This window comes from Schistocerca serialis, chromosome 3, assembly GCF_023864345.2.
Source record: "Schistocerca serialis cubense isolate TAMUIC-IGC-003099 chromosome 3, iqSchSeri2.2, whole genome shotgun sequence".
Taxonomy (NCBI): Eukaryota; Metazoa; Arthropoda; class Insecta; order Orthoptera; family Acrididae; genus Schistocerca; species Schistocerca serialis.
In genome coordinates this window covers 292,735,421-292,761,365 of record NC_064640.1, presented here as the reverse complement: position 1 = coordinate 292,761,365, position 25,945 = coordinate 292,735,421, and the positions used below count along the sequence as shown (strand labels likewise).

At 41.6% G+C, this 25,945-nt stretch overlaps 1 protein-coding gene across 1 annotated transcript in view; it reads left to right on the top strand.

Moving 5' to 3' along the window:
• The first annotated feature begins 2,944 nt into the window (after positions 1-2,944).
• Positions 2,945-25,945, top strand: part of LOC126470079 (uncharacterized) — a 325,220-nt gene continuing 302,219 nt past the window's right edge. Inside the window, exons 1-2 of the mRNA XM_050097591.1 lie at positions 2,945-3,071; positions 15,559-15,650. Coding sequence (XP_049953548.1) covers positions 15,633-15,650 — 18 coding nt within the window. The 5' untranslated portion in view covers positions 2,945-3,071; positions 15,559-15,632. The remainder of the gene's footprint in view (positions 3,072-15,558; positions 15,651-25,945) is intronic.

The following is a 25,945-nucleotide window of genomic DNA, read 5'->3' as shown; positions in this document are numbered from 1 at the left end:
CCGATTAAGGGATTTGACATTCCACGTTCTGATCTGTAGAATGTCAGTTTTCTAACTCCTGATAACAGCATCCTCCTGAGTAGTCCCCACCCAGAGACCCGAATGGGGGACTACTTTCCCTCTGGAATATTTTACCCAGGAGGATGCCATCATTATTTAACCATACAGTAGAACTCCATGCCCTCGGGAGAAATTATGGCTGTAGTTTCGCCTTGCTCTCATCCGTTCACAGTACCAGCACAGCAAGGTCGTTTTGGTTTGTGTTACAAGGTCAGATCAGTCAATCATCAAGACTGTTGTCCCTGCAGCTACTGGAAAGGCTGATGCACCTTTTCAGAAAGCACATGTTTGTCTGACATCTCAGCAGATATCCCTGTTTTGTGGTAGCAGCTACCTCATGGCTATCTTCTATATCGCTGAGGCACACAAGCCTCCCCACCAATGGCAAGGTCCATGGTTCATGGCGTGGGGTGAAGGGGGGGGGGGGAGGGAGGCGGAACGTAACCTTAAGGAACCACCTTAAGAAACCAAATTTTAATGGGATGTGATGGCTGCTCGTAACACATTTCTTTTAGTAATTCTGGGTATAATTTGACATACTAAATGAAAAAACTGATGCTTCTACTTTCTAAAATTTAAAATAATGATTCCTCTTCCTTGAGCCCCTTCTACAGTGAGTGAAATTCCCTTTCTCTACCACGTAATGACATTTTTCTGACCCCACACTCTTTTGTTTTGTCTTCTTTCTCTAACGACCTGTTTCTGCAAGCTGTAAAGCATTTGACTCCAATAAATGCAGTTTTCGTACAAATATTGACTCAACATTCACTTATATAAGCTACAACGCTGTGTAAGTGTCCTTTGTGCTTAAAAACAGTTCAAAATCATCTTACAAAGATCGCAACTACCACAAAAAAAAAAACAGTAGAAGACAGCCATGCGATTTGAGGTCACGTGACTTCAATTGACTTGATGTGACGTGACGTGACCGACAGTGTAAGTAAATGTTGACAAGTGCGAAACAGTTCTGTTCACACACAGACCAAAACTACTGCACAAACATCAGCACACTAGACAGATAACACTACATACACGCCCAATACGTTTCCAAGAGAAAGTCAGATACCTTGGTGTCTGGCTGGACCAGGAACTGACATGGGGGGACCACATCGAATACATTGCCAACAGAGCGCACGCGAGGTTCAAACAACTCTACCCAATGCTCAACACGGAAAGCATACTGAATAGGAGGGTGTCGATGTCCATATGCATGACACTGATTAGACCTCTGATGATGTACACAGCTCCCATCTGGGGATATGGAACTCCTACACGCCTGTGCTGCCTGCAGATCGTACAGAACAAAATGCTACACATCATTAGCAACGTTCCACGCTACGCACACACCATGGATATTCACAATGAATACAGCCTTGAAACCCTCAAGGAAGTAGTCAAAAAACACACCACACGACTATACAGGAACTCGAACAATCCGTTCATTCTTTCTCTGGAAAACTATGATCACAACCATAGGTGGAAGCATAAGTGGCCAAAGACACTAATAGCTAGGGCATAATCACATATGGCAAGCTAACATACAGCAATTGACGAACGTCGGCAAGCCCCTGCATATCAGCAACGTTGACTGGATATACCAGCTGCTATTAAAGCTGACCACAGGCTACAGCGGGAAAACCGACGAGCTCGCCTACAGACGGACAAACAAATCACCCTACACTGTGCATCTGATATATGATTTATCACACAAAAGAGCGATGAACCTAACTGTTAAAGATATGCTGATGTTGACCGAGAGATCAACGTCAGCACCCAGTGCCAGCCGCCGAGTTACCGCACCGCACAATGTCAAAGGTATCGACATGCATGATACCCACTACTAACAAAGCCTACCCTTGCATGACCTGTCACAGGCAGCAAGACATCCGCTACTGCTCTCTTATAACCCGACCTATCAGAGAGGGTTTTTTTTCCTTTGGCTCTTGCCTTGGCACTTTTTTTTCCTCTGCCCTTCAAACTGCAAACATTCGTTCGACTTCCGACCCAATCTATCTCCAGATGAGCACGTATTAATGGTTAACCTCAACCAGACATACGCAAACGTCGCAGTACCCACATCCTGCGACACCTCACTTTAGTGAAAGCTAACCCATATGCAGAGATGGCAGCAGACCTTCTGAGTTGGCCACCATGCTGGTGTGGAGGGGCTCCGCCGCTACTCATATTCTCTGTTTACACATTATAAGCACCATGTTTCTGGCAAAATTCCTTGACCGACCTTAGTAAATCTTCCGACGTAAAGGCCAATTCAACGCTAGTTCACATGGACCGTCATGGCAACGTCACGTCACCGCACCGTCACTTCACGGTGTACCCTGACGTGACGGTACGATGACGTGACGGTACCATGACGGTCAATGTGAACTGGCGGTGAATTGGCCTTTACGTCGAAAGATTTACTAAGGTCAAGAAATTTTCCAGAAACGTTACTTATTATGTACTGCGTAAACATAGAATATAATTCCAAAAATAAAATAAAAAATTACTTAAGCAATTTTAATGATATTTGACACTAATTTTGATCGATTATATCGACCCTGTAACGAGTTTTATGATGATGACTCTATGTGTTTTCTTTAAAAATACGTTTTAAAATCTTTGGTAAGTGATATACTTGTTAAATAAGAGTTTGAAACTATACGAAATCAAGTCATGCATATTGAATATTTCTTATTATTGATGTATGCATTTCATTTTCAAAAGGCAACTTAATACATTATATAGAGAATGAACTCGAACCAACGATATAGCTGACTTTGAAATGATCGACCGTGTGTGTAGTCGATAGTTGCACGAATCTTCTGTTGTCAAGTTAGTGTTTGCAACAACTTTGGTATTCTGTAGGGATTGCAGTTAATGATAGGTGCAGAGTGTTTGGTGTAATTTTCGATCGTGGTTTGTTTGCAAGATTCTGAAGTTGTTAGTGTGTGCGACCGTTACAGCTTGGTGCCCAGGAAGAATCTGAGATCAGGATGACCTGTTGTCATTTGGTAATATTACTTTTGGAATTATTTGTTTTGTGTCACTTTATAGAAATTTGACATTCACATAGACAATTGTCGGTCGTGTGATATATTCATAGCTGAACGTCCAATACGTTTTTGAGACAGGCGGAGTATGTGATTTTGTGTTATCGAAGGTTGATGTGGATGACTCCTAGTAATTCTTCTAAGCTGTTACTCTATTCTTTTCAACGCTTTTGCGTTCAGGCATTGTTTTGAGGCATAGTAAAACGAAGTAACAGCGACATTGTTATTGAGATTCAAAATTTCATTCTTATAGGTTTGTGACGAACGATGTTTTTTTTTTTCTCCTTTTACAAAGTATGCGATAACCACAGCTGCAAGTGAAATGAAACGCGTTTTTTTCAATAAGTCTGCTTTTCTCTGAAGAGGTTTTCGTTTTTGCCACTAGTGGTTGATTGTTTTCAACGCATAGGCGGTAAGTTCCGTTAGCGCACTGTAAACTTGGACGATTATCATTAACGCTTAGTACTTGAACCACTTGATCTGATAAGTGTCGCTTGTCAACAGCCCATATAGGAGTATAGTATTTAAACACGTCGCCGCTTTACTTTGGAAGTTGTCAGATTTTAGAATTTTCTCATAGTGTAATGTATGCAGGAATTAGTAGTATGGTCATGTTGATTCTTTTCCGCTTTGCGTCGAAAGTTGTCAGATTTTAGAACTTGTCATGGTGTAATTTATGCAGATACTATCTTGTCAATATTATGGATTGCTAACTCCATAGTTACAAATTTTCCAATTGCAGAAAGTATCATTCCTAGTAAATTGCCTGTATATTGCAGGTGTGCATTTTCGAAGGAATTTTATTATGGGCAAGCCGTCTTTGAAATAATCGACCGTTTGTACAGTCGATAGTTGCACGAATCTTGTGTTGTCCCCATCTTCAGTTGTAAACAAGCTGAAAGTAACAGCGTTGAAGGGGATCAGGAACATAATTGATTCATTGGAGATTCTTTATATTCATCTGCATGGGATAAAAATCCTCTCCTTCCTTAGTGGACTTTACAGAAACAGACATAAAATAAGTGCATGAATAATTACAGGATCAATATAGTAGATGTGACAAAAACTAGGAAGTTTTTGACGAAATCCTTTTGTGCCGAAAAGTCTGTTATGTTGACATAAACAAGACAGAATCACAAATGCAAACACAATTTTTACTCGTTAATATTGCCCATTCTGTTCGAATCTTCCCAATTTAAGTGTTTGGAGGCTAGATTAATTAATTTGCATGTGTCACTATCGGTTTTATTATCGTGATTATTATTTGTTGAGTGTAACTTTCTCAAAGCCTGAGATAATGAAGTATTATGTTGTCCAGATAGTATTATGACATTATTTAGCTTAATGGGTCTTGAGAAGTTTTGAGGTATGGTAAAGCATTTTTGTGTAATCCTGTGGAGGATTATGAAAATAAGGCAAATGTCTCAAGTTTCCTTGCTAATGATGTCTGTTGTAAGTGTGTTATGTTTTGTTGAACTTGATATGCTCAGAGCATTAATTCCTTATTACTTCAACTTGTACTACAGTCTGGAAACGCGCGATCGCTACGGCCGCAGGTTCGAATCCTGTCTCGGGCATGGATGTGTGTGATGTCCTTAGGTTAGTTAGGTTTAACTAGTTCTAGGGGACTGATGACTTCAGAAGTTAAGTCCCATAGTGCTCAGAGACATTTGAACCAACTTCAACTTGCCAGGGCAGATAGTGTATTCATTGTGAGGGAAAGGTTGTGCTGAATCTTTTCTCTACTCATTTCATACATCTGCTTTCATATTTGACAGTGTTGTTGGCCTATGAGTGGTGGAAAATGTTCTCAAGTATTGATCGTGATTATGTATGTTTGAGTATTTGTGCTAATATTAAAACCCTATTTCTAGGTATCAAAGAAATATAGTAAACAGGGTTAGTGTGTTGATAATGTTCCCAACAACTGAATAATGAAGTTAATAGTTAGTTATTTTGTGTTGCTATTATTGATGTTATAAAATACCCTGTGCTTAAAATTATGAAAATGGGTTAGTGAGGGAGAGATATCACTTCTCATAGATTTACTTACTCGTCCACTTATCATGATACAAGATTTTTCATTGCTATAAAATTAAAATTAATGGATCAAATATACAGACACACACAGTTTATAAGGATGTTTTTATGAGGATGGAACAGGCTGGTGGCAGTGTCCATGCTGAAGGAACCGTCCTGGCATTTGCCTGTAATGATTTAGGAAAACCTAAATCAGGATGGTACGGCAGAGCAAACTTGAATGTGTCAGTGTCTCAACAAATGCACTGCCTCATTCAGATGGTCATTAGCATACAATGCTCTTTTGTTCATGTACAATCTGTTCAAGGTAACATAATATGAAAAATAATTTTGCACTGTTTCTTTACATCTCTCTATACTATCACTCCACACGATGTGGACACCCATTGTTGATTAGAACGCTGAACATGGTACTATGGCCCATCTGCATCTTTATGGTCTCTCTTTGGTCATCTGAAAAAACGAGTCAGCATTTCACATAAGAATTATCTATTCTCACTCCCCTTCCCCTTCATAGTTATTGTGCAAAATACGCACAGAATATTTATCTGAGATTTGTAAAGCAACTTTTCTGAGTTTTACTTTGGAGCTTGTGATGAAAAGTGGATTAAATATAGAGGGAACATAGATTTCGAGCTGTGCTGTAAATGGGTCTGTCATCAAAACCTTTATTTCATATTCACATTTGTTGGCATCACTATCACACAACAAAATTGTTGCCATCAAACCTAACCTATACATCGCACTACGTTGGCAATCAGTTTGTAACCAGATGATTTTTAGGTGGACAGCATCACACTTAGATCAAGAAACTTGGATTTTCCCTTACCCAATATTGTGTTGGTTGATGCTATAGTGCCTGACATTCCTATTGTGGATGTACGATGATTCTTATAATCTTCCATGAATTCAAAATGTATTTGTTCAGAAGCTTACCGAATTCCTTACAGATACCAAGATTGTACTGTGTCATTTGCTGTGTGTCAGTATGTTTTCTCCTGTGCCAAAACAGGTTTTTATTGGGTCCTGGCTTTAGCAATTTTAATTAACAGGCTGTCTGTCTACAGGATTCCTAAGTAGCACTTGGGATTTCATCAGTAGTTTCTGCATATGAACAGTAGGACATGTACAGTATTTTTGTTTTACTGGACTTACAAACTTTGCAACTATTTTTGGAATATCAGTGTAAAATATTGCATAATTATTCACTGTAATGGACCTAATTCTGTTACTGAAAACTGGGAGCATAAATGACATGGAATTTAGACCAGGAGCACGTCTTTATGCCAACTGACTTGGCTCCCAACAAGAAACACTAGTGAACTTTGTACATTGGAAGGATTCATACTTTGTCTGTAGCATTTCCATTATTCCAGAATGAGATTTTCACTCTGCAGCAGAGTGTGTGCTGATATGAAACTTCCTGGCAGATTAAAACTGTGTGCCGGACCGAGACTCGAACTCGGGACCCTTGCCTTTCGCAGGCAACTGCTCTACCAACTGAGCTACCCAAGCACGACTCATGCCCCGTCCTCACTGCTTTACTTCTGCCAGTACCTCATCTTCTACCTTCCAAACTTTACAGAAGCTCTCCTGTGAAAGCTGCAGGAGAGCTTCTGCAAAGTTTTTCTGTCACCTCCCAACTTGAAAACTCGACTTTGGGCTATGCTACAGTGCACACTGTCATCAAAACCAAGATTTGTGTGGGGAAAGGGGAAGGGGGGGGGGCATTGTCACATTCTAACGATAATTCCTCATAATTTTGTTCAAATATTGGTGGTACGAGTATTTTATTGTTCAGTCTTTAATTCCTTTTATATTTTATGAGAGCACAACACTGTTAAGGGCATATTTGTTTTTATGTCCAAATTTGCCATGTCTTGAACAAAAGTGTAAGTATTCATTTTTCTTGCAGTTAATTACCAGACAAGTTATTTACTGTTTAAAATAATCACTAGTTTCAGGTACAATAGCTAAGAAACGAAGTGCTCACCCCGCGTTTTTGTGTTATTTGTTGAACGAAACGAAGTTAACCAAAATCATCATAAAATGCTTTTTTGCATTAAATGAGATTACTGTTATCATTTATAGGTAACCAGAACTGACCTGTGAGTGCAGGAACTATCATAGGTACATGAGTGGTGGGGCCAAAGATCTGGCCTGAAGGATCGACTCTCCTTGTCCTCACAAATGTGCGCATTGCAAGATGTTCTCTAAAAGGTTTCTAATGTGTGTCTATGGAGGATCATAAGATTGGTTGTGAAAAGTGGCATTGTGCCACTAAATGCATACATTCATATTCAGCAAGGGCCACGCCATTTTGGTGCCCTAAAGTCAGTGTCGAGTCAACTTTCAATCAAACTATCACCTCTCAACCTAACCAAGGCTTTGGGGTAGGTTACAAAGCAGTCTGTCACGTGAAGTTTCATCCCAAACAAGTAGTAAAAAATGTTGAAGCTGTGTGGTGAATGTTTGAGGAAATAGTTCGTAACCAGTGAAGAATGTCAAACTGTTTCATTTTTGACACTCCAAATACATCCCCTCTTTTCTTGCGAGTAAATGCAGTGCTGCAGTTTGCATGAAAATGCTGAGAGATGATGCAGCACTCTAAATAACTTTACTTGTCTTGATCACACTTCTATTTCTCACCAACCTTAAGCGTTTCGACTTTTCCTCATTTTCAAAGGCTGCAACATAAAACACTAAACTGGTATCGGACAATATGAAAATAGGATACATTTCACCATTGATAAGAGACATATTATGACTAGAATATGGCTTCCAAGCTTACCAGTGCTACGTCAGCCATATAAAAATATTAGATATGTCATATTACATCAACATTCTCGAGCACCAGACAAGTGCAAACTGCTACCAAGTAAAAATTTTGGAAGCCAAGTGCACTAAACTTCTAGGTGGCACTGGGTATGTGGTACACACTGCAATTTGTTTCTGTTTACAACCACAGTTTTTGGGACTAGTGTAGCAGGGGATACAACCCGTCGGCTTTGGACAATGACGTCACAAGTCGCCAAACGAGAAGCGATTCTTATTAGTGTTGTAGCTCCCTTCAGTAGCTGATAAGTGTTTTTTGGCTTCTTTAAAAAAAATCTCATGAGATAGAATAAACAGATCCACTTTATTAAGCAATCAGTAACTGAAACATAACAGCAAAAGTGAAAATGGTAAACTGCTCTCTGGCAACTTGTGACGTCATTGTCCAAAGCCGACGGGTTGTATCCCCTGCTACACTAGACCCCAGTTTTTTATCATTACAGCGTATAAAATGTTTTCATCCGTCAACATGGAAATCACTTACAATGTTTTTCATAAGATATTACTTTACAAAACAATATGTTACAGATTTTTTAAAAAATCTAATATATTGGAAAAATGCACCGATTGGTGCTGGTATCACTTGTCTGTTAACAAACAAATCTTTTGTTTTATTTTCAACCTATAGCACATAAATTACTACGTCAGTACAGTTCATAAATATTTAATAAAAGTTAAAATGATATATATTACTAGGGGGTTGATTAAAGTTGGCACACTTACGCATTGCCGAACATAAGATCTGCTGTGGTTGTATGACTGTAAAATTGTTTTCTGTGAGTAACAAACATAGTAGATCGCCATGACGCAATTAAGGAAGGGAGGAGTGGTAGAGGTGTTCACAATATCAATCTTAACATATTAAAAAATACTGTAAAACTGCTTGTAATACTAGGACTACAAATGTGTGTAAAATGTCAGCTTAAAGAAAATAATACAAAAGTGTTGTCAAACAGCTATGGTAGCCTTGTTGCCAACAGTTTTTAACTTGTGCCATGCAACATGAAGCACTGAGTAGCCGCTTATGAAACTATATGATTTTAACATTTATTAAATATTTATGAACTGTTACTAATGGTAGTAATTTATGTGCTGTAAGTTGAAAATAAAACAAAAGATTTGTTTGTTAACAGACAATTGGTCCCAATACCAGTCGGTTTGTTTTTCCGATGTATTAAGAAACTGTAGCACATTGTTGTGTAAAGTAATACCTTTTGTAAAAAAGTGTAAGTGATTTCCATGTTGACTGATGAAATCATTTAATATTTTGTAACAATGAAAACTGTGGTTGTAAACTGAAACAAATTGCTGCGTGTATGACGTACCCAGCACTGCCTAACTGTTTCGTCTACTTGGTTTCCATTATTTTAACTTGAAGCAGTTTGCATTTGTCTTGTGCTTGAGAATGTTCCCGTGATACAATGTATCCAATGTTTTTGTATGACTCACATAGAACTGGTAATCTTGGAAGCCATATTCTAGTCGTAGTATGTCTCATTTCTTACTCATGGCCAAATTCCTGCAATGACTAGTGATGTGATTACCTTGTTGACAAACTAATGATGTCATCAACATGGCAGATATATGACCCTCAAAAAATGATCAATGAATGACGTCACTAACACCAACAAAACATTATGGTATGAAAGACTGACAAATTAATGGGATGCCCTTGTTATTAATGCCTTCAAACAAATTATTAAAAACTTGAAAAATTATGCCACAGCAGGGAAATAGGTTTTCGTCCTGGAACATAAATGTGATAATGAATAGTGCATGTATTAAAAAAACTATTACCTTCTGATGCAACCTAGACCTTGGGTTATGCTACAGATCATTGTGTTACAAAAACCCAGCTTCGTGCCACCTCCTATTATACATGTTACAAGCCACTCCCCATATTAGTGGATTGCTATTTCCTCTTCTGTTTAGGTTTAGTGATTAACATAAGTCAAGCCACCACCAACTAGAACTTAATGACATGTTGTGCACTAAACACACTGCCATCTACAACTAAAATATGCAAGCAAAATTATTTTACATGTCTTCTTCATAATGTATGCCTGTGGCATGCATTGTTATAATTATGCTCCTTGTAAGTAGACATAAAGTTGATAGCAGATAGGCCATGTCTCAGAAATTATTTGTATCTCATACATCATTTTGTGTAGGCCTGTATCTTCATGCCACAAGCCACTTAATAGGATGTAATTGAGGCTATTTCGAGTACCACCATAATTTTTTCCTTTCCTTTTCCATTTGCGAATGATGTGTGGCAAGAATGTCTCATTAAACCTCTGTATCAGTGCAAATTTGATTGCTTTTCTCATGATCTGTTTGCAAGAGGTATATAGGAAGAAGTAATATGCTGTCTGACTTGATGGATCAAACACACTCAAATTTTTAACCATAATGTCTTCGATGATGCCAGTTTTCTAACATGTGCCACTGGACATTGATGAGTGTGTCTTTGTGTTTCACATGCTAAACAAATACATTGATTAAATATTCTAATATTCTTTCCATCTTGTATTAAAAAAAAACACACAGGTTTGCTTTAGAGGTTTACCAGATTTCTGTGTGAAGAGTTCTTTTCATATTGTATTAAATTTGTTGCCATAAATTCTGGAGCTCTTGCTTAGGAGCAGTTCTTGTATCATATTGTAATTCACATTACTTTATACTTAATGCATTTATCTAGCGTTGTGTTCGTAGGAAAGGTCATTAAAAAAAAACACGGAGAAAAGTATATCTTTGAAGACATACCTGACTAAGTGATCAAATTAAGTTATTGGTTAAATTTTTCTCAAATAACTTTCATTGCATCACAAGTGCTCAAAGTTTGCCAGGCACTTACTAAATGCTGCTGTATATCTAATCTACAGATAAACATATTTTTAATGTACTGTTCTATATTACCTCAAGCCTCAAGTCATTCTACTTGTGGGTGACCATTTTATGGAAATAATCTGCTGTGGCCCATTTTGTTATGAAAGTTGTGGGTACAAACCACGTATCAAAGTCCAGTATGTGCCATAATAAGAATCATAATTGAATTTGCTGCAAGAGTAGGATAACCCCATTTTACCTATGTACTTTATTTTATTTTATCTTTTTTGGGAGAGAGGTAAAGTTGATGAACATATTTCATATAGCTTGAACAGTTCTGAGAGATATATTCTCAAAGCATTCTCTTAAAGTGGTAATGCCTTGCTACAATTTGAAAGTGCAGACCAATTAATATTATTTATATTAATATAAACATAAAACAGTTATTCCTGTCTTACATCAGTATTTTAAAAATGTGGTTAAATACACTGCTCTGAAAAACCTAGGGATGAGATAGTTAAAGTAACATAACATTTTACAGGTGGAAATGAATGAAAGTGAGGGAGCATGTTGCCAGAGGTCTCCCAGTTGTGCACCGAAAGTTGTACATCATGTGGGTTTGATGTCAGCGTGACTATAGTGCAAATGCTACACAAGACAGTTGAAGGAATGGGAAAAGACAGCATGTTTCAATAACCGAGCAGTTATGGTGCACTTTGGTGTAGTGGCATCGTTTGCGATGGTGCCAAGAGCAGAGAGACTGGATCAGCTGGGAGTGGAGTCTTGTGCTCTTTGCACATGAGAGCACATTCAGTCTGTGTAGTGATTCTGGACATACCCTCTTATGGTGAGAGGTAGGAACATATAATGCATCCAGGAACATCATTGAACACAATCGTTTCGGTGGGCCAGGTGTTGTGTTGTGTTGTGAGTAGGCATAATGTTGCATAGGCATACTAACCTCCAAATCTTTGTACACAGTGCACTCAGTGGTCAACATTCTGGTGACACCACTTATTCTGTAAGTGCATCTTTTCATGGTGCATTTGGCCTGACTTCTTTTTTGTGGGTCACAATGCACACCTGCATCAAGCTGCACAGGTGGAGGACCTCCTGGGACGAGAGATTATTCAGCAGATGGACTGGCCGGCCCGTTCCCCTGGACTTATGTGTCATTGAGCATGTGTGGGATGCATTGGGGAGACGTATTGTGGTACATTCATATGCACCACTGCCCATATAGCAGTTGTCAACTGTGGTGGTGGATTGGAATGCCCTGTTACAAGAACTCATTACCAAGATTGTTGTCAGCATGAAAGCACATTTCAGAGCATGCACTGACATCTGTGACAATCACTCACCCTATTAAGGACCATGTCCCGCCTTTTTTAATGCCCAGGGGACCATCATAAACTGCAGTGACTTCAGTGTAATTATTGTCTTTGAATTAGTCATTTCTATTGTCTCATTGTGCATTTCTTTCAGTACTGTGCTGTAATTGTTCTTTCAATCTGTGGTCAAAGCTTCATCTAGCTATGTTACTTATAAGTGACATGCCATACGAAAATTGCTTTCGTCGTTAAGTTTTGTACACCAGTATATTTGAGAAGCTCTTTATTTTATTCAATAATGTGGAATATGATGAAGTGAATATTGAATAAAGACCTATGCTCTTTGAACATAAGTATAGAACCAAAGTGAAGGAAAAATAATCATCATAGTAAGTAGAATATTCTGTATTTTAGCAATGTCTTCATCTTCGGTAGCTTGAGTCTGTACAGTCTCCACTTGCCACACCTGAGGTGCACTTCAGTGCCTCATAGTACCATGGTATGTAGGGCATATTGCTCCGCTAATGCGATTGTGTCTTAGTTTCGTGGGTTTTAATGGCAGATTTCCTTGATGTGGCCGAGCAGTTCTAGGTGCTACAGTCTGGACCTGCGCGACCGTTACAGTCGCAGGTTCAAATCCTGCCTCGGGCATGGATGTGTGTGATGTCCTTAGGTTAGTTAGGTTTAAGTAGTTCTAAGTTCTAGGGGACTGATGACCTCAGAAGTTAAGTCCCATAGTGCTCAGAGCCATTTTGAACCTTGATATGGACATGGGGCTGCCCAGCAGCCTGAACTTGCTCAAGATAGGTGTGCTTGGGGTATACTATATTCTACCACATCATTGTTATGAATGTAATGAAACGCTTGACAAATAGACACTAGAAATCTGTCTTTGTTATCAATTTTAAAGGCTTTTATGAAGTAAGTGTTTAGCTGACACACAATCTCATATCATAACAGTGTTCAGTGATTAAGCGGAACTTTGATGGTGGTGTGTTTTTCCCTCTTGTGGCAGAAAAAACCCATTTGTTCTCAGTGAGTTCCTTCTCCATTACATCAAAACACCTGTTGCAGAGCAAAAACTTTGACCTGGTTTAGGAAACCAATGGGTAATGGTTTCCAATCTGTCAACATTAATACATGTAAGTAGGAACTGATCTAGTGTCATATTCTTATTTTGGGCACAACAGTTATATGAGAATATGTATAGATGTCTCATATCTCCTATCAGTATATTCTTAACATAGTGCTTCAGAGAGCCAATTATGTAATTTGCACTTTTCTTTCCCATCACTTCACTACACACGTATAAGTGTACTGTTTTCTTCTTGGCTCAGTAGTCACAGAAGCTAATCACCAAACTTGGCGAATATAAAATTCTTCGGTAAATGGCACTTTGGATAGTGGCATGTTACGCCATTAGTCAAGTTATTTAGTTGGTTTTGTGCTCCATGCATCAAATTTGCAATAAACATTATGATGTCGAACATGTCAACAGGACAAGCATAAAACACTTGTATACAGCTTAACATTTGAAAAAAAAAAAACTTTTGCAGTCTGTCAGACATTTCACCTGCACTTTCCACCCCTTTCTGTGCCAAAGTTTAGATTCATTGTAGGCTAATTCAGATCATTTTTCGTTCTAGTGTTGTACTTCTGATATCTGTCACTCTTAAAAGTTAGATGGACAGTTGATAACAAATTTTGTAAGTGGATAAATGTATTGTGAGTCTGTGGAAGATATCCCCAGTTACTTGAAGAGAAACCTGCAAGATGTGCATGTATGAACTCTACAAACAATTCTAATTACCCCTCCTGTGCAATGAATACATTTTGCGTAAGTTACCCTAGAGTAGTTACCCTAGAATATTATCCCTTAAGACATCAGAGAATGATGGACATATGCAAAATATGTTAACTTGCTTACTTCTCTACACCCTAAATCCTCAGTTGTCATGGCAAAAGTATCTGCACCTAAACATTTGTCAGGTCTACTATGTGGTTTTTCCAGTTTAAGTATTTATCAAAATGCACACCTAAGAACTTACAGTTTTCTAACCTGTTGATTTTTCTTGTTGGTGTACTACATTAATAGGAAGTGGGACATTTTGACAATACAAAACTGATAGAAATGGTGTTTTTAAAGCTTAAAGCTAACTTGTTCATGCAGAACCATTCAGTAATGTTCACAATAATACAGGGTGACAATTATTGAACTATATCAAATAAAATTATCATAACTTCTGAACAGTTTGTGCTAGAACATTCAAACTGCTCAGTTGGTCATGGGGCACGGTGGGAATTATGCGCTGTATGGTTTGGCTTAGTGACGCCCACTTTCATTTAGTTGGGTTCATCAGTAAGCAAAATTGGCACATTTGTGGGTCTCTGAATCTGTGCCGGGTGACTCTGTGGTGTGCAGTGTCGAGTCATGGAATAATTGGTGAGATATTCCTTGATGGCACAGTGACTACCAAATGGTATGTGAAGGTTTTGGAAGAGGATTTCATCCCCATTATCCAAAGTGACCCTCATTTCGACAAGATATGGTTCAAGCAAGACAGAGCTCGACCCCACCGAAGGAGGAGAGTGTTTGATGTTCCGGAGGAGCACTTTGAGGACCACATTCTGGCTCTGGGGACCCAGAGGCCACTGGCATGGGCATCGATTGGCCGCCATATTCTCCAGGTCTGAAAACATGCAACTCCTTTTTCTGGGACTTTATTAAAGACAAGGTGTGGAGCAATAACCCCAAAACCATTGCTGAGCTGAAAACAGCCACTCGTGAGGTCACTGACAGCATCGATTTTCTGACACTTCAGCAGATCATGCAGAATTTCACTACTCACCTGATCTACATCATTGCCAATAACGGCAGGCGTATCAAGCATGTCATAACTTAAACTTGAATATCTGTTGTGATGTTTACGTGTTGAATAAAGTGAGTGCACACAGTGGTTTGTAACTAATTTAAGTTTTTTTCATATAGTTCAATCATTGTCACCCTGTATCATTTAATGTTTTCTGTGTTGGTGTGTATTTGCTCAGCTTCACAACAATACTAGTATCATCTGCAAGCTGGACTAACTCTGAAATTTCCTGAGAGATTAAAACTGTGTGCTGGACCGATATCCAAACTCGGGACCTTTACCTCTAATGGGGAAAGTGCTCTACCGAGTGAACTACCCGAGCATGACCCACAACTCGTCCTCCCAGCTTTTGTGTCATCAGTACCTCATCTACCTTCAAAAAAAATTTTTTTATGTTTATAGTATAGTCACTGATATAAAAAACACTAAAATTGTTTTAAACACACTATCATAACTTAATTTTTCGTTTTCAACACTCTTTGAATTTCTGTGTATTTTATCAAACACTGCTCTTGTAACAATAATTTGTATGTTGATTTACAGGTTTGTTTGAAATAGTTGCTAACCATGGAAGTGTGGTTGTTCTTCATTGAGCATTGAGGAGGGTTTTCTGTGCCATGAGCAAAAGTTACCAGGTAATTTCAGTGTGTCAGAGTATAGTATAAATTTATTTTTAAGTTAGTGTTATGTGAAATTAGGTTTATAATGGTGTTATGGTCATGTTTGGTTATTTTAACTTATTTTGATTTATTATTTTTATTCCATAGGAACTCTGTAACATTGCCACATTACTTTGGAATGTATCATTACATTAAGTGGATAATATTTAACATACTTAATAATGATAATAGTTTCAAGTTTTTACAGTAAATTAACATTAAAGTAATAAGTGGGCAGGGCTGGGGAAAGGTAGTTGCCGAGAATGATTTATGAAAGTCATGGATATTTTGTTATCAGTTCAGAGATGACATTTATTTCAGAAAGTAATTATGTGTATCACAGATTAAATGTGGAGAAAGAGAATATTACAAACCTCTGTCTAAGGTATTAGAACTCTCTTCCCTTCCGTAATATGAGGAACTGAAAGTTGGCTGAAGTCTGTAGTAGAAAGTGAAGACATTTTCAGTATAAGACCTTGTGACCACGGCCCCCGAAGAGAGGGAATGCCATCTGGTGGTATTGTGAGCACATAACATTGTAAGGAAAGTTGATGAATGGAGCAGAGATGAATGGGAAATCATTCTAGCAACAATATGTTTCATACTTGAAGAAATTCACCAACATTAGTGACACTGACAAAGGGCAGATTGTTATGGCCTGGCACCTGAAGAAGAGCATCATGGAAGTGGTAATACAGTTCATGTGCTACTGTCTTGATTAGTGGAAAGTTCTTGAAGGACAAAGAAATCTTGCGTAAACGACGAGGTGAATGGATGTCCACACCTCATCACAGAATGTGGTAAGAGGTGTTCCTGCAGTGTAATGCAGGATAAGTGACAATCTGTGACAGATTTGTTGACAGAGTAAAATGCTGGTGTGGGCACAATTGTTTCAGAGCATATCGTTCAGCACACATTGTTGAACATGAGGCACCACAGCAGATATAGGGATGCTGTGTGTTCCATGTTGACCATAGGGCATTGTCAGCTAAGAAATGCAGTGGCACTGGATCATCGAGATTGGATCGTGTATCAATGGAATGTGTCACCTGATCAGGTAATCATATTTCGTGTCACAATAGGTTGAAGTTGTATGCCGATGGAAGCAGTATTATACTGTGGAGGATATTCATCCAGGCTTGTGTGTTACTACTGACTGAATGCGTGATGATAGCTATGAACTATGTGAATGTATTGAGGACTGTCTGCATTCCCTCATGCTCAACATCATTTTCAACTGTGATAGCATCGTCTAGCAGCATAACTGGCCATGCCACAAGACCAGAATGGTGCTGTAATAGTTTGTGGAAGATGACAGTGAAATTATGTTGATGTGTTGGGACTTACTTTTCCTGATCTGAACCCGATAGAACACGTGTGACTCTATCGAGCACCACCTCTGAGACAACAAACCATTGGCCCAGAATTTGTGGAAACTATGTGACTTGTGTATAGGTATTTAATGTCACATATAACTCCAGAAAACTGCCAAGGACTTTTCAAATAGATGACATGCCGAATAGTGCCTGTATTGCATTCCAAACGTGGACCAACATGTTGTCAAGCAGGTGGTCATAATGTCTTGCCTCATCATTTGTTACCAGAAAGACAGCTTGGAATTTTCCAGAAGGGTAGACATTGATAGGGACAAGCAGAAATGTGAATTTGACCATGGACTTAAACAGATGAGTGAGAAATGTTTTGAGCTCTAAGCTACAGACTTCCAAGAGACAGCAAATAACAACCAAACTGCTATTATAGTCATGTTGCTGTTGTCTTCAATCTGAAGACTGGTTTGATGCAGCTCTCTGTGCTATTCTACCCTGTGCAAGCCTTTTCATCTTTGAATAACTACTGCAATCCGCATCCTTTTGAATGTGCTTACCATATTCAGCTCTTGGTCTCCTCCTATGATTTTAACCATCTGCTTTTCTCTCCAGTACTAAACTGCTAATCCCTTGATGTCTCTGAATATGTTCTATCAATCGATCTCTCCTTTTGATGAAGTTGTGCCACAAATTTTGTCTCTCTGCAATTATATTCAGTACCTCCTCATTAGTTGTGCAAACTACCCATCAAATATTCAACATTCTTCTTTAGCACCACATCTCAAAAGCCTCAACTCTTATCTAGTCAAAACTGTTTGTCGTCCATGTTTCACTTCCATACATGGCTACACTCCACACAAATACCTTCAGAAAAGACTTCCTATACTCAATGTTAACAATTTTTCTTAGTCAGAAATGCTTTTTTTGTCATTGTCAGTCTACATTTTACATCCTATTTACCTTTGCCATCACCAGTTATTTTGCTGCCTAAATGGCAAAACTCATTCACTAATTTTAGTGTCTCGTTTCCTAATCTAATTCCTTCAGCATCACCAGATATAATTTGAGTACACTCAATTATCCTTGTTTTGTTTTTGTTGAAGTTCATCTTATATCCTCCTTTCAATTTGATGTCCATTCTGTTCAACTGCTCTTCCCGATCCTTTGTTGTCTCTGATAGAATGACAATGTCATCAGCAAATGTCAGAAGTTTTTATCTTTTCTCCCTGAACTTGAATTCCTACTCCAATTTTCTTTGATCTCCTTTATTCTTGCTCAATGTAGGTATTGAATAACATTGGGGATAGTCTACAGCCCTGTCTCACTCCCTTCTCAACCACTGCTTTCCTTTGACGGCTCCCTCAGGGGGCTCAGCATTTAGTTGCTGGATACGGGCTTGGCGACCCCGGGGTCCCTGAACTGGGGACTGGGAGGACCCACCCGTTCTCAATACCGTAAGCTCTCAGCATGCTTCAACAACCACCGTAATGCGTGACAGTGGAACATTGTATGGTACAGAGCCCGGGGATCTTGGCTTAACTGTCTGGATCGCGAGGATGGTATAAACCTCTATAAAAAAAACCTCAATCTCAAGGTGGTTGCGCGCCGAGGAGATGCATGGCTGTTGAGGTAGAACAGTTGCTAGCGGACGACCTCTGGGGAACCTGCCGCCCTCCCCCCCCCCCCCCCCCCCTCCCTCCGGTTGTATTAGGATTACCCAGGCAAGCGGGGCTCTGTCTGGGTGGACATTCCTTCCCCTAGCTGCTCGTGGGACCACCATGAAATGAAATACGAACAGTGCGCAAGCACGAGTCTCTAAGAAAGGAAATTTCAATGCTTTACAGTATGACCCCCAATCGTTCCCTTCTCTGTCCACACCGGGGGAGGAACAGCAGTCTAATTTACCTGGTGAGACGTATTCTCCTCGATTTCTGGTTTGCAGCTGAACAGATGGGGACTCATTTCTGAACACAAAGCCTCAGTTTTTTGTGGAAAATTTAGAGAACAAGTTCGGAGAAGTTGAGGGTCAGTCATTTTTGAGCTGGAGCAGTCCTCATACAGACAGCATCCCCATCACAGTTACGGGCATTGTTTGCTTGTGACAAGCTCGGTGATGTTGCAGTCTCCATTACACCTGATAAGAGCCTCAATATGGTTCAGGGACTTATTTTTCATCGAGACCTGTTGTTGTAGTCTGACGACGAGCTTCCTGCAAATCTGGAACGCCGCAGTGTCCACTTTGTACGACGTGTCTTCATGGGACCTAAAGATAGTAGGGTCGCCACCGGTGCCTTCATCTTGGCTTTCGATGGAGACACCTTGCCCGAGAAGGTCAAGGTGATGATATATCAATGTGATGTTAAGCCTTACATCCCTCCTCCCATGTGCTGCTTCAAGTGCTGGAGGTTTGTGCTTATGTCATAGAGATGTGACGCCAACCCTACCTGTCGGAATTGTGGACGTTCCTCCCACCCCAACGTCTCGTGTTCGTCGCCCCCTGTTTGTGTCGACTGCGGACAGAAATATTCACCTTGCTCATCAACTGCTCGGTTTATCAAACTGAACAGAAGATTATGGAGTATAAGACCTTGGACAGGCTCACTTATACAGATGCTAAACGCAAGTACGACTGACTTCACCCTGTGCGCATTTCATCGACGTTTGCTGCAGCAGCTTCGATGTCGCCATCCCTGGCAATGAGCCCCCAAGCTCAGTCACTTCTTATGGGCCATCCAGCCCGGCCATCTATTGCTGCCCCCCAGGTGGTTGGGGGAACACCCTCTTCCGTTGCTCCCCTGTTATCAACATCGGGAGTAACAACACCTCCTTCTTTGGGGACTTCAGTCCCCACCTCTGCACCAGAGAAGTGCCCACCTCCTCCGGCTCCTCTTGCATGGAAGGGTACGCTTGGTGCCCTCCCTTCCATGGTTACTGCCCCTCCAGATGTCAGCCAGTGGCTGAAAAAGCCACCACCCGAGGGCTGTGGGGCTTCCAGGTCTTCCTCGGTCCATGAGACTGGGTCAGAAAAGCCCATCCAGCCTGATAAACTGAAGGACAAACGGGACCCTACCAAAAAGAAGAAAAAGCAAAAAGAGAAGGCCATAGAGACAGAAAAGGAGTTCACCACTGCACCTGAAGATGATGTGGAGCATCTAGCATCCCCTCAGGATATAGATGTTACTCGACCCGCAGCTCCTATGGAAGTTGATCAGGCGGCGAGCGCTTCTAAGGCTTAACCTGTCTCCGCCCCCGGGTTCTTTCATCTCTTCACAGTCAGATACCATTATCCTTCAATGGAATTGCTGTGGTTTTTTCCACCACCTCACTGAGTTGAAACAGCTTTTGTGCTGCTTCCCTGCCACTTGTCTGGCCCTACAGAAAACCTGGTTTCCTGTTCAGCGGACCCCCTCCCTCTGTGGCTACCGGGGCTACTATAAGAACCACGTAGAATATGACAGGGTGTCTGGCGGTGTCTGTGATTATGTTCTTGCCACTGTTCCTAGTGCCCCAGTGACACTTCACACAGCTCTCGAGGCTGTGGCTGTTAGAATCCGGGCAGGAATGGAGCTTACCATCTGTTCCCTCTATCTTCCCCCAGATGAAGTTGTCCCTCTTGCCAACCCAGCTACCTTGTTTGCCCAGCTCCCCCTGCCATTCCTCCTTTTGGGGGACTTTAATGCCCACCACCCTTTATGGGGTGGGGCTCAGATCTTGGGCCAGGGTAGGGACATTGAGGCTCTCCTGGCACAGCAGGATATTTGCCTCCTTAACACTGGTGCTCCCACATATTTTAGCTTGACTCATGGCACATACTCGGCTATTGACCTCTCTCTTAGTAGCCCAGGTCTTCTTCCATACCTCAGTTGGAGGGTCCAGGACGACCTCTGTGGTAGCGACCACTTTCCTATCCTGGTTTCTCTTCTTCAATCCCAAACCCCTGACCAGCTGCCACGATGGTCTCTTCGTGGAGCTGATTGGGCAGCCTACACCTCAGCTACTATGGCCATTGCTCCGCTTCTTGGTGACATTGATTTGGCAGTGGACGAGGTCACTATGGCCATTGTTTCTGCTGCTGAGGCAACTGTCCCCTGCTCTTCAAGTACCCTAAGGAGTAAGTCAGTCCCTTGGTGGACACCAGAGATTGCAGAAGCTATGCGGGGCCGCCGGCGAGCCCTGCAACGACACCGGCATCATCCTTCCCTAGAGAATCTGGTTGCCTTTAAACGGCTGCGGGCCCAGTCTCGGCGGTTAATCCGTCGGAGCAAACAGGACTGCTGGGAATGATATGTTACCACCATAGGTTCTCGCACCTCCCCATCTCAGGTGTGGTCGCGGGTTCAGCGCATTTTTGGCTTTCGCCCTCATGCGTCTGTCCCTTGCCTTTCTCTTCGGGGTACACTTTGTACTGACCCAATCGCTATCGCCGAACATCTGGCAGAGTACTTCGCTCGTATTTCCGCGGCAGCAGGCTACAGTGCAGAATTCTGCACCATTAAGGAGCAGGCTGAGTGTATGCAGTTGTCGTTTCGCATGCACCTTTGGGAACGATACAGCGCCCCGTTTAGTGAATGGGAGTTCCAAAGTGCCCTTACAGCTTGCCCCGATACCTCTCCAGGTCCAGACCGAATTCACAACCAGTTTCTTCGCCGTCTCTTGGCGCACTGTCAGGGTGAATTACTCGCCCTGTTTAACCGCATCTGGACGGAGGGAGTTTTCCCAACTCGTTGGCAGGATATTGTTACCATCCCGGTGCTGAAACCTGGTGCAGATCCGCTGGTGCTTGATAGCTATCGCCCTATCAGCCTTACCAACGTTATCTGCAAACTCCTGGTGAGTCGGCAGCTCATGTGGTTCCTCGAAGCTTGGGGCCTCCTAGCCCAGCAACAGGGGGGCTGCCGTCAGGGCCGCTCAGCGATTGATTGACAATTTAGTCTCGTACAGCTTTTACTCGGCGAGAACATCTAGTTGCTGTTTTCTTTGATTTTCGGAAGGCGTATGATACCACCTGGTGCCATCATATCCTTGCTACGCTGCATGAATGGGGCTTACGGGGTCCACTTCAAATTTTTCTACGGAATTTCCTTTCCAATCGCTCCTTTTGGGTTTGAGTTGGCACATATTTTAGCTCTGCTCATATTCAGGGCTTGGTTCTCAGTGTTCCCCTCTTTTTGGTGGCGATTAATGGTGTTGCGGCTGCGGTGGGCTCATCGGTCTGTTCCTCTCTATATGCCGATGACTTTTGTCTTTATTACAGTTCCTCAAGCATCAGTGTCGCTGAAAGGCGGCTGCAGGGAGCTATCCGTAAGGCACATTTTTGGGCATCCAACCATGATTTCCAGTTCTCAGCCTCCAAGACCCGAATGATGCATTTCTGTCGTCTTCGCACGGTCCACCTCCATCCAGAGTTCTACCTTGCCAATGAACTCTTTCGTATTGAAGAGACGCATCGCTTCCTTGGCATGCTGTTTGATGCTCAGCTCATTTGGACACCTTATCTTCGCGAGCTTAAACAATGGTTCTGGTGGCACCTCAACATCCTTCGCTGCCTCAGCCACACCGTTTGGGGGGCTGCACGAACAACCCTCCTACAGCTCTATAAGACCTTAGTCCAGTCCTGTCTCAACTACGGGAGCGTGGTGTATGACTCAGCAGCACCTTGAACATTGCAGATCCTCGACCCGATTCTCCATTGTGGTGTCAGACTGGCGACAGGTGCCTTCCGCACTAGTCCGGTGACTAGTCTTCTAGTAGAAGCTGGAATCCTTCCTCTACGATTCCGCCGCCGACAGTTGCTTGCGTCATACATCGCCCGCGTCCATGCCTCGCCCAAGCAACCATACCGCAGGCTCCTTTTTCCATCTTCTGCACTTCCCTCCCCACGACGGCGGCCTAGGTCGGGTCTCCCGATCGCAATCTGCGTTCATTCCCTTCTCTCGTCACTTGAGTCCTTTCCTCTTCCTCCATCCTTCTGGCCCTCTTCCTCTACCCCTCCTTGGTCCCTCCTTCACTTGTGGTTTTGTTTGGATTAGTCCTGAGACTCCAAGTCCTCCATTCCACCTGCCAGTCTTTGTCAACAATTCCTGGCTCTTCTTGCTTCGTTTCGCGATGTAGATGTAGTCTATACACCGATGGTTCTTTGGTCTATGGACACACTGGGTTTGCTTCCATCCACGGCGACTACGTTGAGCAGCATTCCCTGCCTTTTGGGATCAGTGTTTTCACTGCGGAGCTGGTTGCTTTTTATCATGCACTCGTTCATCTTTCCTCCTGCTCTGGGGAGTCATTTGTCATATGCAGTGACTCCGAGTGGATTGCAAGCACTCAACCAGTGTTTTTCTCGGGACCCATTGTGCTGTTTTTGCTCTCGCCGAGTGTGGTCATTCAGTGACGTTTGTGTAGACCCTGGGCCACATTGGTATTCCAGGAAACGAACATGTCGATCGGTTGGCCAAGCAGGCCACCACTTCGCCACCTGTGGAGCTTGGTCTCATGATAAGCGACCTCCGGTCAGCCCTAAATCGCAAGGTCCGCGATGTCTGGAGCTCTGAATGGTCTGTCTTGAACACGCCAAATAAGCTCCGCATGATCAAGTCGTCCACGGCCGTATGTAACTCATCCTTGTGGGGCAAGCATGGGGACTCAGTTGTTCTCTGCCGTCTCCGAATTGGACATATGCGGTTGACCCACAACTATCTACTTCGTCATGATAACCTGCCCAAGTGTCGCTGTTATGCAGGGCTGACTGTGGTCCATCTTCTGGTGGACTGCCCCCTTGTAGCAGTCCTTTAATTTACCAGCTGCACTTCCTTTAATCCTAGGTAATGATACCTCTATAGCTGACTCAGTTTTACGTTTTATCTGTGCAGCTGGGTTTTATCACTCGCTCTAGTGTGGGTGCTCTCGCATGATTTTTCAGGCTACACCAACTCCAGCGACTTTTAATTGTGACGTGGATACAAAAATAGTGTCTTTTATGGTTACAAGTTGTGTTGGTACCTATATCAATGCTTTCCAGCTGGAGGTTCTTCATTTGTGGTTGAGAGGTTGACCTTTTACCTGATCCATCAACCACTGTAGTCTGTTTTACTCTAGTCAACTATTTCCTCTGCTCCTTTTAAGTGACCTCTATTTTGTGTTACTGCGGTGTTCATTTTAGCTCTGTACCCCTTGGTGTTCCCTCCCTCTGGGTGCAGAGGTTATGCTTTTACTGTATAGACCTTTTACATGTATGTCTGTTTGGAACTGGGGACTGATGACCTCGATGTTTAGCCCCCATCATACCCCAAAACCAACCAACCTTTCATGCCCCTTGACTCTTATAACAGCCATCTGGTTTCTGTACAAGTTGTAAATAGCCTTTCACTCCCTGTATTCCTCCCCCCCCCTTCCCCCCCCCCCCCCCTCCCGTACTCTCAGAACTTCTAAGAATGTATTCCAGTGAACTTTGTCAAAAGCTTTCTCTAATTCTACAAATGCTATAAATGCAGGTTTGCCTTTCCTTAACATATCTTGTAAGAGATGCCACTGGGCCAGTATTGCCTTGCGTGTTCCTACATGTCTTTGAAATCCAAACTGATCTTCCCAGAGGTTGAGTTCTACCAGTTTTTGTACGCATCTCTAAGTAATTCGAGTCAGTATTTTGCAGCCATGAGTTATTACAGTGATAGTTCGGTAATATTCATACCTGTTAGCTCCTGCTTTCTTTGGAATTGGAATTATTACATTATTCCTGAAGCTTGATGGTATTTACCCTGTTTCAAACATCTTGCATACCAGATGGAACAGTTTTGTTATGGCTGGCTCTCGTAAGGCTATTAATAGTCCTGACACAGTCATTTATACCAGGACCTTTTTTCGTCTTGCATCTTTCAGTGCTCAGTCAGTTTCTTCTCGCAGTAGCATATCTGTCATCAGCTCGAGAACATTGGCTGAGTCATACTGCTAGTTTATGTCTATGGTTATGGTGCGGCTACAGCCACCACATAAAAACTCTCCTAAATGTCCAGCAATTTGTAACTGATACGATATACTCGGATTATTGTACCCCTTGCATCCTCACATTGACGACGAGACAGAAATTGCTTTGAGATTTCATACTACAGGCTCTCTGCCGACGTCCCTCCATGACACTACTGTTGCCCTCAACAGATGAATTTCTATCAGACAGGTGTTGTGCTATTCCATATCTCCTCTTCCCTTTCTATAATATTCCGTTAAAGTTCATTTCCATTGTATAGACCCTCTATATACTACTTCCACCTTTCATCTTTCCCTTCTTTCTATACTATTTATTCTCCATCTGAGCTCTTGATTTTCACACAACTATTTCTCTGTTCTCCAAAGGCCTCTTTAATTTTGCTGTAAGCAGTATGTATCTTTTCCACGATAAAATATGCTTCTAAATCCTTAAATGTGTCCTCTAGCCATTCTTGCTCAGCTATTTTGCACTTCCTGTCAGTCTCATTTTTAGACATTCGTATTCCCTTTCACCTGCTTCATTTGCTGAATTTTTATATTTTCTCCTTTCATCAATTAGATTTAATGTATATTGTGTTATTCAACGATTTTTTACAAGGCCTTATCTTTTTTCCCATTTGATCCTCTGCTACCTTCATTGTTTCATCTCTCAAAGCTACCCATTTATCTTCTACTGTGTTCCTTGGCCCCGTTTGAATAATCTGTTGCGTAATGTTCCCTCTAAAACTTTCAACATCATCTGCTTCTTTCAAATTTTCCAGGTCCCATCTCCTTAATTTCCTACCTTTTTGCAATTTCATTAGTTTTAATCTACAGTTCAGAACCAATAAATTGTGATCAGAGTCCACATCTGCCTCAGAAAACATCTTGCAGTTTAATATATGGTTCTGAAACCTCTGTCTTCCAATTACATAATCAGTCTGAAACCTTCCAGTATCTCCACATCTCTTTCACATATACAACTTG